This window comes from Drosophila albomicans, chromosome 3 (genome assembly GCF_009650485.2).
Source record: "Drosophila albomicans strain 15112-1751.03 chromosome 3, ASM965048v2, whole genome shotgun sequence".
Taxonomy (NCBI): Eukaryota; Metazoa; Arthropoda; class Insecta; order Diptera; family Drosophilidae; genus Drosophila; species Drosophila albomicans.
Window position 1 is genome coordinate 30,442,673 of NC_047629.2, and position 16,196 is coordinate 30,458,868.

The following is a 16,196-nucleotide window of genomic DNA, read 5'->3' on the forward strand; positions in this document are numbered from 1 at the left end:
TGCACTTATTTATAGCAAGCAAAAGTATTTAAAAGAATTGTATTCAATACTCGTATTTAATTTTAAACAGCACTTTATAATTGTACCCTTTTAATTTAACGAAAACTCCCCACTTTGTTTGCGAAGGGTATTTATTGAGTGTAGGGCTTCGGCATCAGCGAAACCAACAGAGCAATTGACAGTGACATTGCGAGCATCTTTCCGACTCATACTCCATATGATTGCCTCTCTCTCTCTCTCTCTCTCTCGGTCAGATAAAATTTGGCGCCACAAGAGCAACGCGGAAAGAAGTGAGCGACACAAATTGTTTACCTGCAACAGCAAAGACAGCAACAGCAGCAGCAGCAGCAGCAATATGGTGAGAGCCGTTTGGTGTTCCATTCCATTCCATTCCATTTCGTTGCGGCGCGCTTTTGGCTCCCATTTGGCATCCAAGCACGCGCTACACTTACTTTCAGTTCTCGTTTGAAAAGCATCGTGTCGGGTACGAAACGAGCGCGCAGCGCACCAAACGAAATTCAAAATACAAATACAACAAAATACTCCTATCAATACGGCCATTAAGCACTTGAAAACTTCAATTTGTTTTGTGCACACACACACACATTCAATACACATATACAATTAAATTTATCTATCGCTGAAGCTTTTTGGGAAAAAAACACATTTGTATCTAAAACAAATGAATTTTTTTTGGAAGGGCTCCACAACAAATTGGACACGACGAAATTGAATTTGAGCGAAAGCGTTGCAAGTGCAAGTGTTACAACAGTGAGCGCGCTGGAAGTGGGAAGAGCAGCAACTTCTAGTTCGGTTGCCTTTGGCTTTAACTTTACCTGCTCGTAAATCAAAAGTGCTCGCACAATATGTCGTCGCTGCTGCTGCTGCTGCCAGAGAGTTGTTGTGGTTGCCTTTTGTAACGCTTCAGCCGAATATTTGTTGTTGCGAGTTGCGAGTCTCCTCCATCTTCCTCCACCTCCTTCTCCTTCTCCGTTTCTCTCACGTCGCACATCGTTCGCATCTCGGAGCAACGCAAAACCTGTTTATTCCTCTTAATGTTGCCCCGTGTAAATGGCACAGGCACTTCACATTTATCCATTCTTTACCTGGCAGCCCAACAACCACAACAACAACGGCAACGGCAACCACGGCGGGTGCAGCTGCCCCAAAGCCTGCCTCCAGTTCATTCACACACACAGACAAACACACAGAGTAGTAGAGTCTTTGATTCGAGTCTCGTGTGATTCATTTGAACAAAAATCTCGCCACTAGCAAAGGCAATTTACGAATAGCCAACTCAAATTATAGACCCCAAATGCATTTTGGCAATCGCCTCAATCGCAATTAGAAACAAAAACAACAGCAACAGCAGCAGCACAAGCTAAACAACAACAACAACTATGCAAATGCATTTGTAGCGCATTCTATAAATATATATGTGCAATATGTAAAACACACGAATACCCCTAATACACTCTGTGCTGAAATATGTAAAATACCCGAATACCCCCATCACACTGTTCTCTCAACTCTCCACTGTCGACAGTTGTCTGTTGTTGTTGTCGCAGTCGCTGTTGCTGTCGCTGCAGCCGGCTCTCTTCCTAAAATGCACAGCGAACGAAAACGAAAGCGAAATGATTGAGCGGAAAGTTGACTGCCAAAAAGGAAACGGGAATGGCAGCAGAAGCTGTCACAGATGGACACAACGCAGGCACAGTTTCGTTTAGCAGGAGTTGGGGCCAAAAGAAACATACAAAAGCGAATTGTATTATTTACAGTAAAAAAAAACGAAACGAAAAGTTTTCAATTCAATTGCGAGGCGTATTCTGGCCAGCAAAGTAAAGCATTCCGATTTCAATTCCCAATAGCAAAGATCGCTGTAATAGCAAACTGAGCGCAGCTGCAGCTGCCCCACACACACACACACACAGCCCTTGGCTGCATTCTGATTGTGCTTGTGTGTGTAAACTTCGAGCGCAATGTAAATAAACAAACGCCAAAAAGACCAAAAAAACAAGACGAGACAAGACCAAGACCCAAACGGCGACGACAGCGCGGGCGACAGAGACGGAGACAGAGATAGAGATAGAGCAGGAGACAGGCAACCAAGTAAGCAAAGTAAGCAAGTAAAGCAGCAGTGATTGCTGCGACCCCAAGACGAATACGAAGAAGAAAACGAAGATGTAAACGAAGACGAAGACGAACGACTGTCGTAGCAAGAGGGTCGCTTCAAGTATTTCTGTGTTATTTTCGAGATGACGTCATTTTAAACTTGCAACAATGCTGCTTAAATCAATAGCTAATGTGGCAACACAAGTCAAGTAATAAAATACACTTTTTTATGTTATGCAAATTCGATGTACATCTCAAAACTTGTTGGCCTTATTTTCAGCAATTCTTCAAATTGCCATTAGTCATATTTTCACAATTCTCTTGACAATATGTTATGTGCGTGTGTATTCAGCTGATAATGAAATCATTTTCTTGTACCTATGGGAATTTCCTATGAATTCGTAAATATAAATGAAATATTTGTATAATAAATAATGAAATTCAGTTACTGTAGATCATACAACAATTTCCAAACAATTCAAATTAACTAAAGAAATGCTTGTAGCTGCCCTCGTTAGAAGCAAAGGTGTTTAAAGTAACGTTTGTAACTTGCGCTGCCTATTGATAAATGTATTTGGAAAATAAAGTCGCCTACTTGCTTGCGATAACTGTGAGCTTTCATTATGGCATACACTTGTTGTAGACTTGTTTAGGGCAAATAGTAGTTTGTACGTAATTTAGATTATAATGAATATATTTGCTGAGCCAAGTTAACGCTTTATTTGCGCGCATTTTTGTGGAGAGTGCGAAATGAGTGTATTCATTAGGACACAGCGGGCAAATGCGAGTGCCCCGATGTGTGTCAATATACAAATGAATATTCAGCATTCGTTCGTTGGTTGCAACAACTCAAAAACACACACAAATTGCAAATGCAGTATTTTTGTGAGCAACATTCATAGAACAAACACCAAGACACACGCTACGTATACATAATATGCATAGAGCTCTATGTGTTGAGTGTAAACATGAGAATGTATCTTTCAAAATGTTTTGCATACCCTTTCACTGCCAATTTGCATTGTGTGCAGTTGCAGTGTATTTGCGGTTCGGTGTGTTTCCTTTTTTTTTTAGTAGTTGCTGTTTTTCGTTTTTCAGTTTTCGCATTTGCACATTAATTTATTTATATGCATACATATTTGCATGCTTTTCAACTTGGCACACCCTCTCTCCCCCCCCCCCCCTCTACCTACCTCCCTGGGTAGCTACTCCCTCCCCCCTTGCTTGCACTAACCACATCGACCCGACACGACCCACTTTACAGGCAGGCGGCCAAACGCTCTGTGGCATTGAGTCAGTCAAGAGAGAAATAGAGATAGAAAGGAGAGGGGGAGGAGGCTGGCTGACCGAAGAGCGGGTAACGGGGTAATTTAGCGACCAGAGAGTGAGACAACAACAACAAATTGCAATTTTCGCACTGAGATCATAATATCATTGAGATACGACGCTTGACTACAACTGAATACGAGAGTGGCTCTGACTTGCATAACTCGCAGCAAATACCAACAACTATTAGCCATGTTTACCATTTAGCTGCCAATCAGCGAAAAATGTGTCCACTGTATGCTGGAAGCTGTGATTTCTATCGCACAGCTGCGATTTTATGTTATTCGTTTTAGTTTTTATTTTTGTTTTTGTCTCATTTTGAATTCAATAAATGAATTATGCGTGCGCTTTTCTTTGATTTTACTTTTCGGCCAATTTTGTGTTTCCGCCGAACGTGACGCGATTAACAAGACAAACAAAAATTTAATAATTATTAAAATAAAAAAAAAAAACAAATTGAAATTTCGTTTGCTTTGCGGCACCCAATTGGGTTTTGCAATTGGTTGTAGCAATTTAGTGGCAAATTAATTAAATCGGCTTGCAACAAAACATATTAATTACAGTTAACGATCCACCTCCGATACGTAAAACAAATACACAAAGTGCGTGCCATCAACAACAACACTAAAACAACGGATAACAAACCCAAAAGAGAGACAGATAGACAGAGACAGAGAACAATGAGAGCTGCGACGTGGATGTTACTCATTTGTCTGTTAATTGGACTATTTAATAGCGGTAAGTTTTACTCTCTCTACATCGAAAAAGGGTTTCACAGCTGCCAGCCAGAGATGATGATAGAGGAATGCGATAATTTTAATTGGCACTTTAAGCTTCAATTTCGATTAGTAAAAACCCTCTTGGGGCGAACGCCCATCAAAGTGTAGGCAAAAAAAAAAAAGTTGAATCAATTTATTGCGTATACGCAATGCTGGCATTCGAACAGCAATTCTGATTAAATTTATCAATTAATAGAACAAACTGGAAAAATAAACAAAAAACTGTATTATCATCGTCAATAATATAATTTTGCGCTTCTGATGAGTAACAATAAAATACGGAGCAAGGTCTGCGCTTTAGTAGCAAACAAAATTGGTGAAATTTGAACAAAAAAAAAAAACGAAAATTTGTTAATAAATAAAAGAGAGCACGAGAGAGCGCGTTGTTTGAACAACAATTGAGGAATTTGAGCAATTTATTATAACGGCAAGTCAATTGATTTGTAATTGATTGTTCAATGAGTACCTCTGAATTAAAGTTCATTTAACCGCTCGAGCGACGAAATCGTAGTAAACGAAATAATCAAAACAATTCATAATCGCAGTTTGCTTTACGTAAGCGTCAAAATTATGAATTACCAATGTGGCATTTGTGCCATATTAATAGGCATGAGCAAGCCCACATATCAGTCAGTCTCTGCCACACTGATGTGTTGTGTGTGTTTAGCTTACCAACCAACCAACACACACACACACAGACACATGTGTGTCACATACTTGCTCGTACCTCGGCGGTATCTAAGTACCACGTGGGTTACGTTTATTGCCACCGCCAAAGCAGCAAAAGCAGCAGCAGCAGAAGTTAAACCCCTTGGACCTGGGCCGGGGACTCAGGCAGTCAGCATATCTTATCGTCTCGGAACGAACGCGTCGCTTATCTATTCTGGAAAGTTAAATTTCATACGCGTTTCGAATTATGGCGCAAATGCTATAGCAGATAACGGTAAACAGAACACATTGTAGAGTCTGAGGCTGTGAGGCCATGTGTCTTCACTTCTACTCCTCTCTACTACTCTTCACTCTCCACTCTCCACTCTCCACTCTCCACTCTGCTCTCCACTCCAATCCAATCCAAGTCACATCCAATAGGAAGAGTAAATATTTGATGTTGTTGTGCAAAGAATGGCAGTCTGATGTTGTTGTTGTTGTTGTTGTTGTTGTTGTTATTATGCTAGCTAGATATTTGCTCATGCCAGACACGCAGCCAGTGCGAAGCCTCCTCCTCTTCTCTCCCCTTCTTCGCTCCCCTCTTCGACCTCTGATCTCGTGTGTGTCTTCATCTAGTTTCCAATTTGCTGCTGCAGAGTTTACCCTTGCCATGAATGAACACGAAATGTTTTGTTTTTTAATTAATTGTGCGCTTTTCCAATTTTAGCCATGCGATAAGGCATGACAGCATGGCAAATGTCGAAATCTGACCATTAGACAATGTATACAGATCCAGACCATCCATCCGCCCGTCCATACATATAGTTGGCTAAAAACTCTGCCAAAAATGACGGCAAAGAAAGAAGTAAATAAATACATCAAAATAGAACAAGTTCAAAGCATATTTTCCATGTTTTTTTTTATTTTTATACCCGCTACCCATAGGGTAGAAGGGTATTATAACTTTGTGCCGGCAGGAAATGTATGTAACAGGTAGAAGGAGGCATCTCCGACCCTATAAAGTATATATATTCTTGATCAGCGCCAACAGCCGAAGCGATATAGCCATGTCCGTCTGTCCGTCTGTGTGTCTGTGTGTCTGTCCGTCTGTCCGTATGAAACACTGGATCTCAAAGACTATAAGAGATAGAGCTATAATTTTTTTTCGACAGCATTTGTTATGTTTGCACGCAGATCAAGTTTGTTTCAAATTTTTGCCACGCCCACTTCCGCCCCTGCAAATCAAAAAAATCGAATAACAAGCCTAATTTTAAAGCTAGAGTTGCAAATTTTGGTATATATAATAATAACTATAGTAGTTATGATTCCTGAAAATTTGGTTGCGATCAGATAAAAATTGTCGAAGTTATTAAAGAAATACTTTTGTATGGGCAAAAACGCCTACTTACTAGGGGTCTTAGTTGCTTTGGCTGACAATCTGGTATATTGTGCCGTCTATGGTATATTTTGAATGCGGTACTATGTCGATATACCAAATATACCATTTGGTATATTTTTAGTATTTTTGTGGTATATTCGGTATATTTTGAGAAAATACCGCAAAATATATTTCTTTTATTCAAAATGGGTAGCGGGTATCTCACAGTCGAGTACACTCGACTGTAGCTTTCCTACTTGTTTTTTTTTTTTTTTTTTGAATATTTGGAAATGTTTTCGTTGCATCAAAAATTTGAACGAATTTGACGGATGTTGATACAATCGGCAGCTGTGTGAATTATGTTTGTTAATTCACAATTGCGACATATAGAAAAGTCAAGTCATTCAATCATCTGTTTGCACTTCATAGTTCAAAAAAATATTCAGAATTCTCAGAAATTCTCAATGTTTTAATACTTGAATTTGATCGAAGGTTATTACTCTTTACTTAATTGATAATTAGAGCAAACGCTGACAAAGTTTAGGCAAATGTGGAAATACCTTGAAAAACTTCTAATTAATATATCACTTTATACATTTAGTTATTTGAAATTTGTTAAATTACAAACATTTTATCAAATTTAGTTTCCAATTTCTAATTCATACTTCAAATTTTAACAATTTTAATTTAATAAAGAATTGGGCAAGAATCTCTGAAGACTTTTGTCTTTTGCGGAACTTAAGAAGCTCTCATCACTAAATTGTTAAATTAAAGGAATTTTTAAATATTCAAATTTTGAAATTTCTAGAAATTAATAACAATTTTTTTAAAAGAAACTCTAATAATATTTTAGCAAATTTCTTAAAGAGTTGTTATTATAAATTTCTTATTTCCTGAATTAGTTGTTAGATTAAAGGAAATATTGATAACATTTTCGATCATTTTTTTTAGGCACAATTTAAATACATTTATAATTAATATTGTACATGTTAGACTTTTCAAATTCTTCATAAATATTTATTAAAAAATTGAGAAAATTCCTTCTAGACTTTGCTTGAGTTTTATGGACAACTTAAAAAACTTTACACATAAAGACGGAATTATATAGTTAAATTTCTATTTAATCTTTAATATTTTATAATTTTAATTTCTTGGAAACAATTTGTTAAAAATAGGAGAAATTCACAGAATTCTCTCTTTGGGATCCGTCGATAACATAAGAAATCAAAAGCCAAACCCAAGTTTCGAGTTTTTTTTCAAGCTCATGTATCACGGCAAGCTTTTAGTTTCGTTTTCTGATCGAGTGCATAAGAATTCCTAAAATTGTGCTCCAAAGGCATTAGCTGCTCCCCTAAAATGATATTTCGCATAAGTTCAAGAATGTTTCGAATTGTAAGAAACTTTACGTATTTGAAAAGATCTCATATTACGCATTCACTTGCCGTGCCCTGCACATTTTTTTTTTGTGTTTTGTTTGTTGGAATTGATTTTGATGGAAATGCTGTCCGAAAAATCGCAGAATAAATCATATGGTTGATGGATGGTAGGGGGGATAATTTGATCCATCAAATTGCGTGGATCAAAGGCACGCCCTCGTTGATCCGTGCGCAAAAGTTCTCTGTCACGGGTCTGTAGTTGTCTATGTGTGTGTGTGTGTGTGTGTAAATGAGTGTACGTGTGTGTGTGTGTGTGCGGAAGCTCATTCAATGCAAAGTCAAGCGAACCGAAGCAATTGATTTCAATTCAATTTTCGACTTTCGCAGTTGTTTTTATTTGTGACGTTATGCAAATTTCATGGAATCGAATTATGTGCCTAGTCGCTGTTCAAAATTTATGCCGTCTGTCTGAGACCATTTGGTCAGTTGCTGTGCTGTCCATTAACATTAGGCGCTAGACGCTATCTGTGGCACTTTTATGACCCCCGACATGAAAGCTTTAATGGCCCAAGTTTCATCCCCCATCCGATAGCAAATTCCATTTTTTCGGTTGCGGATTTGTGTTTTGTTTTGTTTTGGGACAGATCCACAACCAAAATTGGCTATAGCCAGACTTTAATATTTATTTATATGAAGCGAAACGAAAACGAAACGAAACGAAGACGAGTATATTCCATTGAGACAGCAGACATGGCATTTTATTTGTTTACGAGTTGACCCAATAACTCGACGGTATCTCTCTCCTTCTCTCCCTCTCTCTCTCGGTATTTATTCCCCAAAACATTCTCATATGTTTATATGTATGTAGGACACGAAATAAAACATCGATTGCAATGCAGTCTGATTGTGAAGAGAGAGTGAGAGGTGGGCGCATCATTCGTGACGATAGTAAAGTAGCAACAAAAAAAAAAAAAAAAAACATATCAACAACAGTATTAACAACACGCACTTGTATATTTAGTACGTGCCATTAGCAATCATCTTGAACTGAATCTTGAATTGAATGGAACAATCAATGCGGTCTCGCGGTCTCTCTGTAGTATCTCCTTATCTGCCAAAAGCGACGCCTCCCATGCTGACCTTACTGATATTACAATTCCCCGACAATCAATGTCCAAGACCAAAGTTGTTGCATTGCATTCATTGATTCAATGAAATCGCCGTAAGTCTATCTAAAATACCTTTAATATCCCACGCGTAAGATTCTTTAGTTTAAGATGCCAGATTTTTAGAAATAAATTACATTTCAACATCATTAATTTTAGTATCGGATTGTTTTATTAAAAGTGCGAAAAAATAAAGAAAATGTAACCCAACTCTAAATTTCTAAATTTCTTTTAATAAACGATTATTTTAGTATTATTTCCATTTTACCCATTTCTATAATGAAATAAAGTTTCCTTTAATAGCTAATAATGATTTTCACAAACTTATATTTAATTTCATATTCGTAGCTAACACCTTATAATAGCTATTCATATACTCAAGGTTTAAATTCAAAGTCAAACTTCTTCCTGGAATCAATTAATAAAGATTTAATTCATTACAAAATGAAATATAATAATTATACAAAATACTTCTATTCAAATAGATGCGTTATTAAGTAATATGTCATAAAAATTAAAAATTCAACCAACTTAAAAATTCCTAATAATACACATTGTTCAATTTTGATAAAAATATTGATTTTTTATAATAAAAAAATAAAATATTTGTAGTTCTTTTAATATTTGAGAATATTTGAAAAATGTGCATATTTCTGAAGAAACAACCGACACTTTACTAAGGTTATAAATACACCTTAAATTAAAGTTTCTTAATTTCGTCATAAATAATGATATGTTAGTTTGAAAAACACGCCAAGAATTTGCGAGCACACTCCCAGGCATGGGCGTAGTTAATCTTAAAGTCTATAATTATTATTAATTGCCTTTTTCGCAAAGCTAATGATTTATACTGGATCTATAATTAAAACATTTTTGCAATACCAAATCTCGTTCTCAATCAAAGCATGCGGAAACTCACAATTTATCAGACTAAAAATAAACAAAATGAAAATAACTAATAGATCATATTTTGGCTGGAATTTAAAAAGTATTTCGTTTAATATTTGAAAGATTTGAAGTGCTTGAAATTTCACTTTAGTGAACTATAATTTTAATTGTCAGTTTTGAAAATAAAATACAAATTTGGCACTTGTCTTTGCCACTCTAAAACAGTATAAAAATCATTAAAATAACAAATGGTACTTCAAAATAATGACGCACAAATATGTAAAAGTACTCTATGACCATAAAAGTAATCAAAGCTATCCGAATTTACTTGAACTACTTAAGAGTTCCAATTGAATTTATGCACTTGCTGTAGCTAAAGTCTTATTGGAGCCATTGAGTCAAGTTGACGTTTGATAAATTTATTTGTGCGATGGCATAACGAATTGCATGGCATCCCTTGGCACAGTTAATTTTGTTTGAGGAATTCAAGAGCAATAAGAGATGACAAATTCGGAATTCTTCTCTTCGTGCTGACGCCATTCCTATTCCCATTCCCATTCCCAGTCGCAGTCGAAGTCGCAGTCGCAGGATGTCGCCGGTCTAGTCCCAATGCGTGCCATCAACAGCCAAAGCCATTACAGCTAACGTAGGATGTTAGGATGTTACGAAGATAGAGAGAGAATGAGAGAGAAATCCACTTTGGGGGTGCAAGGATAACGGCAATGGCGCCGCGTCGTCCTGACGCCATTGTTACACACAGTAACAAATGCAAGTGGGAGCTAAAGCTGAAGCTGAAGCTGCCATGCAAAAAGTGTGTTCTACCATCCATCCATATGGTATCATAGACTCCTGCTGCTGCTGCTGTTGTTGTTGAGTGGCTGTGTGTGTGTGTGTGTTTGTGTGTCGCAACCCCCCAGACATCGATCCAAGGACAATGCGAAAATGGAGTGTTACCGAGGGGCAGCTGACGCATGTGGCTGTCGAAGGCCCTGGGGCGCCCCTTGAGCTGACCCACTTACCAGACTGCGAATGCGACTGCGAATTGCCACTGGAAGCTGAGGATGGGGGCTGCGACTGCCACGCTCTTTGGCCTTGACTCACCAAATACAGCGACTGTGGCTGCGGCTGACCAAGATTGCACATTTGGTGTTTCAATGATGTCGGTGAAGGTCTCGGTCTCTGTCTCTGTCTCAGTCTCTGTCTCAGTCTCTATCTCGATGTATCGATGCTCTTGGATGCTCTTCAATGGCCACCAACTGCGCAAAGCTAACAACAAAAAGCAGTTTCATTTTCAGTCTCCATACATTTTTGTTTTTGGTCTTGTTCAAGTTGTATGCCATAAAAGGCGCTTCTTGCTGTCTGTCTGAGTGCGGATATGACCGCGGATTGGATAAGATAGCTGTCGTCTTGGCTGTTTGATTGCAGAGTCTTTAAGGTAAACGCTTTTATCGACGCTTGATAACGAAGCCTTAATAATGATGATGATGATGATGTTGCTGACTTGCGTAACTCTTTTGCCAGCTTGAAAAATACTTAAGAGCAGCCATAATCCCGAGCATATAGTTGTTTGATTTTTATTTTGATGACGTTAGCGCATGTGTAAGTGAGTCACTCAATTTGTTTGGCTTTAACGTGTGGGCATTGAGTCGTGAGATTGGAATTGCCGTTAGTTCTCTACGCGTATATGGCATGCAAATTGTTATTGGATTTTCGAATTTCGATTTTTTTAATGTCCAATGTCTAATGGGTAATGGTGATTTGTGATTTGTGATTCGCAGTGATAAATTAGTCATTAGATTTACATATAACGAGCGCCGCCTTTTGATTACGTGCATGTAATACGAAAAGACAACATTACCTTGATACGGTTGTCGTTTGTTTGCTTGTTGTTTCTTATTTATGGTTTATTGTTTGTCGCTTGTCGTTTGTCGCCATGGGCCAACGCCTTTATCGATGCTAATTAAGATTCCATCACCCTAAACTGACAACACAAAACTCGTTTCTTTCATGGTTGCATCCCATTTCGGTTGCCTACAATTAAAAATCATAATTACAACCCATACTCTCGCTATAATGTTATTTCGAACTATATCTGAGAAGCTGTTCCACACTTTGTTCCACATGATTCGTTCCAGAAAATTATCTAGAAATTGCCAAATTGCTGATAACTTATCGCTGTAAACGAGGCTAAGTTTTGAAGAGTTGTCGCGACATCACTTCAGATTGAAATCTACCTCATTGAGATAAGATCTAATTATTTTACATTTATGGAACATTTGTTGGTCGAGATAAATTCAGATTAATATCTAAAGTTGAAAAGTTTTTATGAACTCTTAACTTTGCATAGTTCTTCATACAAATTTCGTGTTCATAATAATGTAGTTTTTATGGTAAAACGTGATTGCATGTTTCCTGATCTTGAAATGTTTTCCTATTAAGGAATGTTTCTCATCGAGAAGATGGTGTTTGTCGATGATGTTATTAAGTGATGCTTTTTAAATTTAAAATAGTATTCATTTATATTTATTACTTTGTCATTTCTTGCTTTTCCTGGCTGCTCACTACAAGAGTTACTCATAGAGTTTCTTGCATCTCATTTGAATGAAGACTTAGTCATCATATTGTCACTGTTTTTGTTTACGTAGATATATCTCCTGAATATTTTAAAGATTGTATGCCAATTATTTTGCAGTGTTAATCATCTTTTCAACTTCTTCCACTTGCAATTTGTTTGTTTGCATCAGTCATCTATTTGTTATTGTTTTCGGAAGCATTTTCTAAGCTCTGCCGATGCTCTAAATATTATTCATACAGAGTAGAGTAAATATCTTTTATATCTCTGCTGACCTCATCAAATTCTGTCTTCTTTTACAAATTGTAATGGATTGAAAGGCTGACTATTTTCCACAGAGTTACTCATGCACATATTTATAATTTCCTTGAAAAGGGTTCGATTGTCTTTTGCCTTTTCACATCCGCTTTGCGATTCAATTTCCTAGCTGTTGAAGCAATTACTTGAGAGTGCAGATCGTATGACAACCTTGCCAACGCCAACGCTCCCCATTAAATGGTGATGGGGTGTGATTTTTATCAGTTCCAGTTAAGAGCTCCATCGACCATGTAAACAACAAGTATAGCAAACATGTTGTTCCTTTTTCGCATGACTCATCTCTAACTTTCTATCTCAATGTTGTTTTAGACTTTTGTGATGCGTCACCAATTGAAGATGTGGCCTATGACGACTACAGGAATGATGATAACTTTGATTACGACGGAGAAGACTCTGGAACAGAGGCACCTCTGGTAGCCGTTGAGGAAGTCAATGTACCGCCATACTTTGAGCAGGAAGAGATCTTTGTTAAAGCCAAGCCCGGAGATGATGTGATTCTCAATTGTGATGCCCGAAACTTTGACAGTAAGTAGTGAAAGAAAACTTAACTAATCTGTTGCTAAATTCAAACTTGTATATTAATTTCTAGTCACAAATGTGGCGCTGTGGTACAAGAAGGATCAAATTGTCTCGAATGGACCGAATGCGATCAACAATCGCTTCGAAGCGCTGCGCAACAATTCGCTGCGTCTGGCGGGAGTGACGCCCGAGGATGGCGGCGATTACTACTGTGCGATCCTGCCGCAGAATGTGAGGCAACACACAACGCTGACGGTGGCCGCTCGGCTGTCGATCCTTTGCGACGATCGCGATGTTACGGATCGCTCGCAGACGTTCAAGCAGGGCGACCACCACAGGCTTGTCTGCCAAACGTTTCTGCCCACCAAGACGGACATCAAATGGTCCTTGAATGTATGTTTCTGCTTTTTTCACCTTCATCTTTGTCATACTAACATATATTTCCATATACTCTACTCTCTAGGGTCAACGACTGACCTCCGCTGGGGATCCGGCCAGTGGTGTCATTGTGCTGGACAACGTGGACGAAGAGGACGCCGGCGTTTATCAGTGTCTTGGTGACGATGGCAGCAACGATCCACCACATGGCATGATCAACGTTGACGTTCAATACAGTCCCAAGGTGTCCACACACCGACACCATGTGAACACCCAGGAGGGCGGCAGTGCCGAGATCTATTGTGACTATCGTGCCAATCCCATTGCGATCAGTTTCTTCATCAAGGATGGCAAAACACTCTCGCTGTCCGATAAGTATTCCATCAAGAATTCGCTGCACAAGCAGCACAATCGCACCACGTTGATTGTGAAGAATACCGATGACAGCGATCTGGGTGAGTATCTGTGCCATGTGGAGAACTCCATTGGCTCCAACGAGGTCCGTGTCCAGCTGAGCTATGCGCCCGAGACGCCACAGTTTGAGAACAGCACCATCGAGGGCAACAAGGTGACGATGCATTGGTTGGTTCGCAGCCTGCAACCGCTCTCTGAAGCTGTGCTCGACTACAAGCTGTCGAAGGTAAGCAAAGAGGGAAGAGAAATCCGGTTCAATTCATTCACTTGCTTCTCTTGTGCAGTCTATTCACTGGAGCACCGTCTCAATGATCAAGACGCAGCATCACAACCACGACAAGGAGAGCGGCATCTGGAAGATTACCCACGAGATGGAACTGACGCCAGGACTGTGGCATGTGCGTGTCAAGACGAAGAACACCGTCGGCTGGTCGAACTTTGCACCCAATCACGATGTCGTCATCAAGGATCCAGAGGGTAAAACGCCCATAATTTCATCCGTGGAAGATATTTACTTATTTACCTTGCAGATTCGAGCGTTGAAACGCCGCCAGAGGATCTGGTGCGTGCTGGATTTGGCATCGGCGGTGGCGATAGTGAGGAAAAGAAGAATGCAGCGTGTACATTCAGCTTAGTCCCAGCTCTGATCATGAGCGCAGGCAGCATAGCTTTGTTACGACTCTAAGAGCGTAAGGCAACGGAGTGGACCAGGAGGAACAGCACTGCGCACCTGGTTCAAATGGTCACCTAGGCAATAGCAGCTTATATCGATAAGAATGCCAATGCAAAATACCCAAGTATTCTAATTATACACACATGCAAATGCGAATGCAAAAAATGCTAATGCGCCTGAAAGGGGTCAATGTTAATGTTGATGTTAATGTTAATGTAAATGTAAATGTAATGTCGAAACTAAAATCAATCACGCATAAGCAAATCCAATTGAAACATTTGTGCCAACAAGCAACTAGAATCACACATAAATGTAGAACCAGATCAATAGTTAGCAAGAGAGATCAAGAGAGAGAGCGGCGAATTAATATATAGCTTAGTTTAGATAAAGTTAAAGATGGAGTTAAAGATGGAAAGATAACTGCGACGATTGGTTGAAAACCGCCCAAAACCTAGCATATAATATTTATTTGTTTGTATGTACAAGAGAGACTTCCTCCTTACCTGAACAAATACAGAATCGGATACACACAAACAGATACAGATAGGAGTGTAAATAAAAAGATACAAGGTAAATGAGGATCATCTACTGAAATGGTCTGAATGAGACATACGCAAACACTTTTTATTTAATAATAATCATAATAATAATAATGAAAACAAAATATAATCGAATTACGTGAATCACTGGAAATATATTACGATAACTAGACCAAAGCTTAGACATATGTACCTTAAAACACATACATATGTACGACTATTTTTTACGATGATTATGACGACGAGGATAACGATATTCTTGATGGGAATTGATTATGAGAAGAAGAATACTTATTGTTTAAGGGAGATATTGAACAAACGGCGTGTTACCAAGTACTTATTTACATACACACAAACATATGTTACATACATATTACACATACTATCTAAGCATAACGAGTATCTATGAAAAAAGAGAAGGATAGAGAGTCGCTTATTTGTTTGGCTTCGATTGAAATTTGTTTTGCTACAATACCTGAAATTAGCCATTGGCCATATAAATATATACATACATATATATATATATACACATACGATCAGATGGAATACGGAATATATTATATACTTACATACAATCAAAAAGCATCAATATAAGAATATATTTTGTATACTTATATTTTATTTAAGAATCATAATATAAATATTAAAAATGAAATCGAAATCGAAAAAGCTATTGATAATGATAAAAATGTAAACAACAACAACTGAAAGATAAAAGATAAAACATAAATGTGCCAATTGCAGTAATCAACGCAAAGATTGTATCTAAAAATGTTCCATATGAATTTTGCAATTGCAAAACCTAATTTCGAAAGCCGGCCTGTTAACATACGACTTGCATACATACATATTTAAAGCCAGTGTCTTAAACAAATATTGTAATTTTTTCATTTACCTTTTAATTAATGCGACTTTAAGAATATATACATACCGATAAATAAATAAAGCTAAATTCATTAATAAATTAGTGTATTTCATATTCGCATATATCAAATTTCCAGCAGTTTCTAAATCCGCAATTATTTTAATTTCTCCAACAGAATTAAAAAGTGTTGCCTACTTTTCAGGGCAGCAATTTGCTGCATTTTAAAAGACCCCAAAAGTATGCTA

The 16,196-nt window shown here is 38.0% G+C and overlaps 1 protein-coding gene across 1 annotated transcript; it reads left to right on the top strand.

Moving 5' to 3' along the window:
- The first annotated feature begins 437 nt into the window (after window positions 1-437).
- On the top strand, window positions 438-16,050 carry LOC117569081 (neogenin). Its single transcript, XM_034250097.2, has 7 exons — window positions 438-484; window positions 4,002-4,176; window positions 12,873-13,088; window positions 13,153-13,475; window positions 13,546-14,100; window positions 14,159-14,351; window positions 14,405-16,050. Exons 2-7 carry the CDS (start codon window positions 4,119-4,121, stop codon window positions 14,557-14,559), a joined length of 1,500 nt encoding a protein of 499 aa, XP_034105988.1. The 5' UTR covers window positions 438-484; window positions 4,002-4,118; the 3' UTR covers window positions 14,560-16,050.
- Window positions 16,051-16,196: the final 146 nt, after the last annotated feature.

Excerpts from the sequence above, each read along its gene's own strand:
- LOC117569081 (XM_034250097.2), top strand. The coding sequence starts at position 4,119 with ATGAGAGCTGCGACGTGGATGTTACTCATTTGTCTGTTAATTGGACTA. Across the intron at positions 4,177-12,872 it reads AATTGGACTATTTAATAGCG|ACTTTTGTGATGCGTCACCA; the intron begins GTAAGTTTTACT and ends ATGTTGTTTTAG. Across the intron at positions 14,101-14,158 it reads TCGACTACAAGCTGTCGAAG|TCTATTCACTGGAGCACCGT; the intron begins GTAAGCAAAGAG and ends TCTCTTGTGCAG.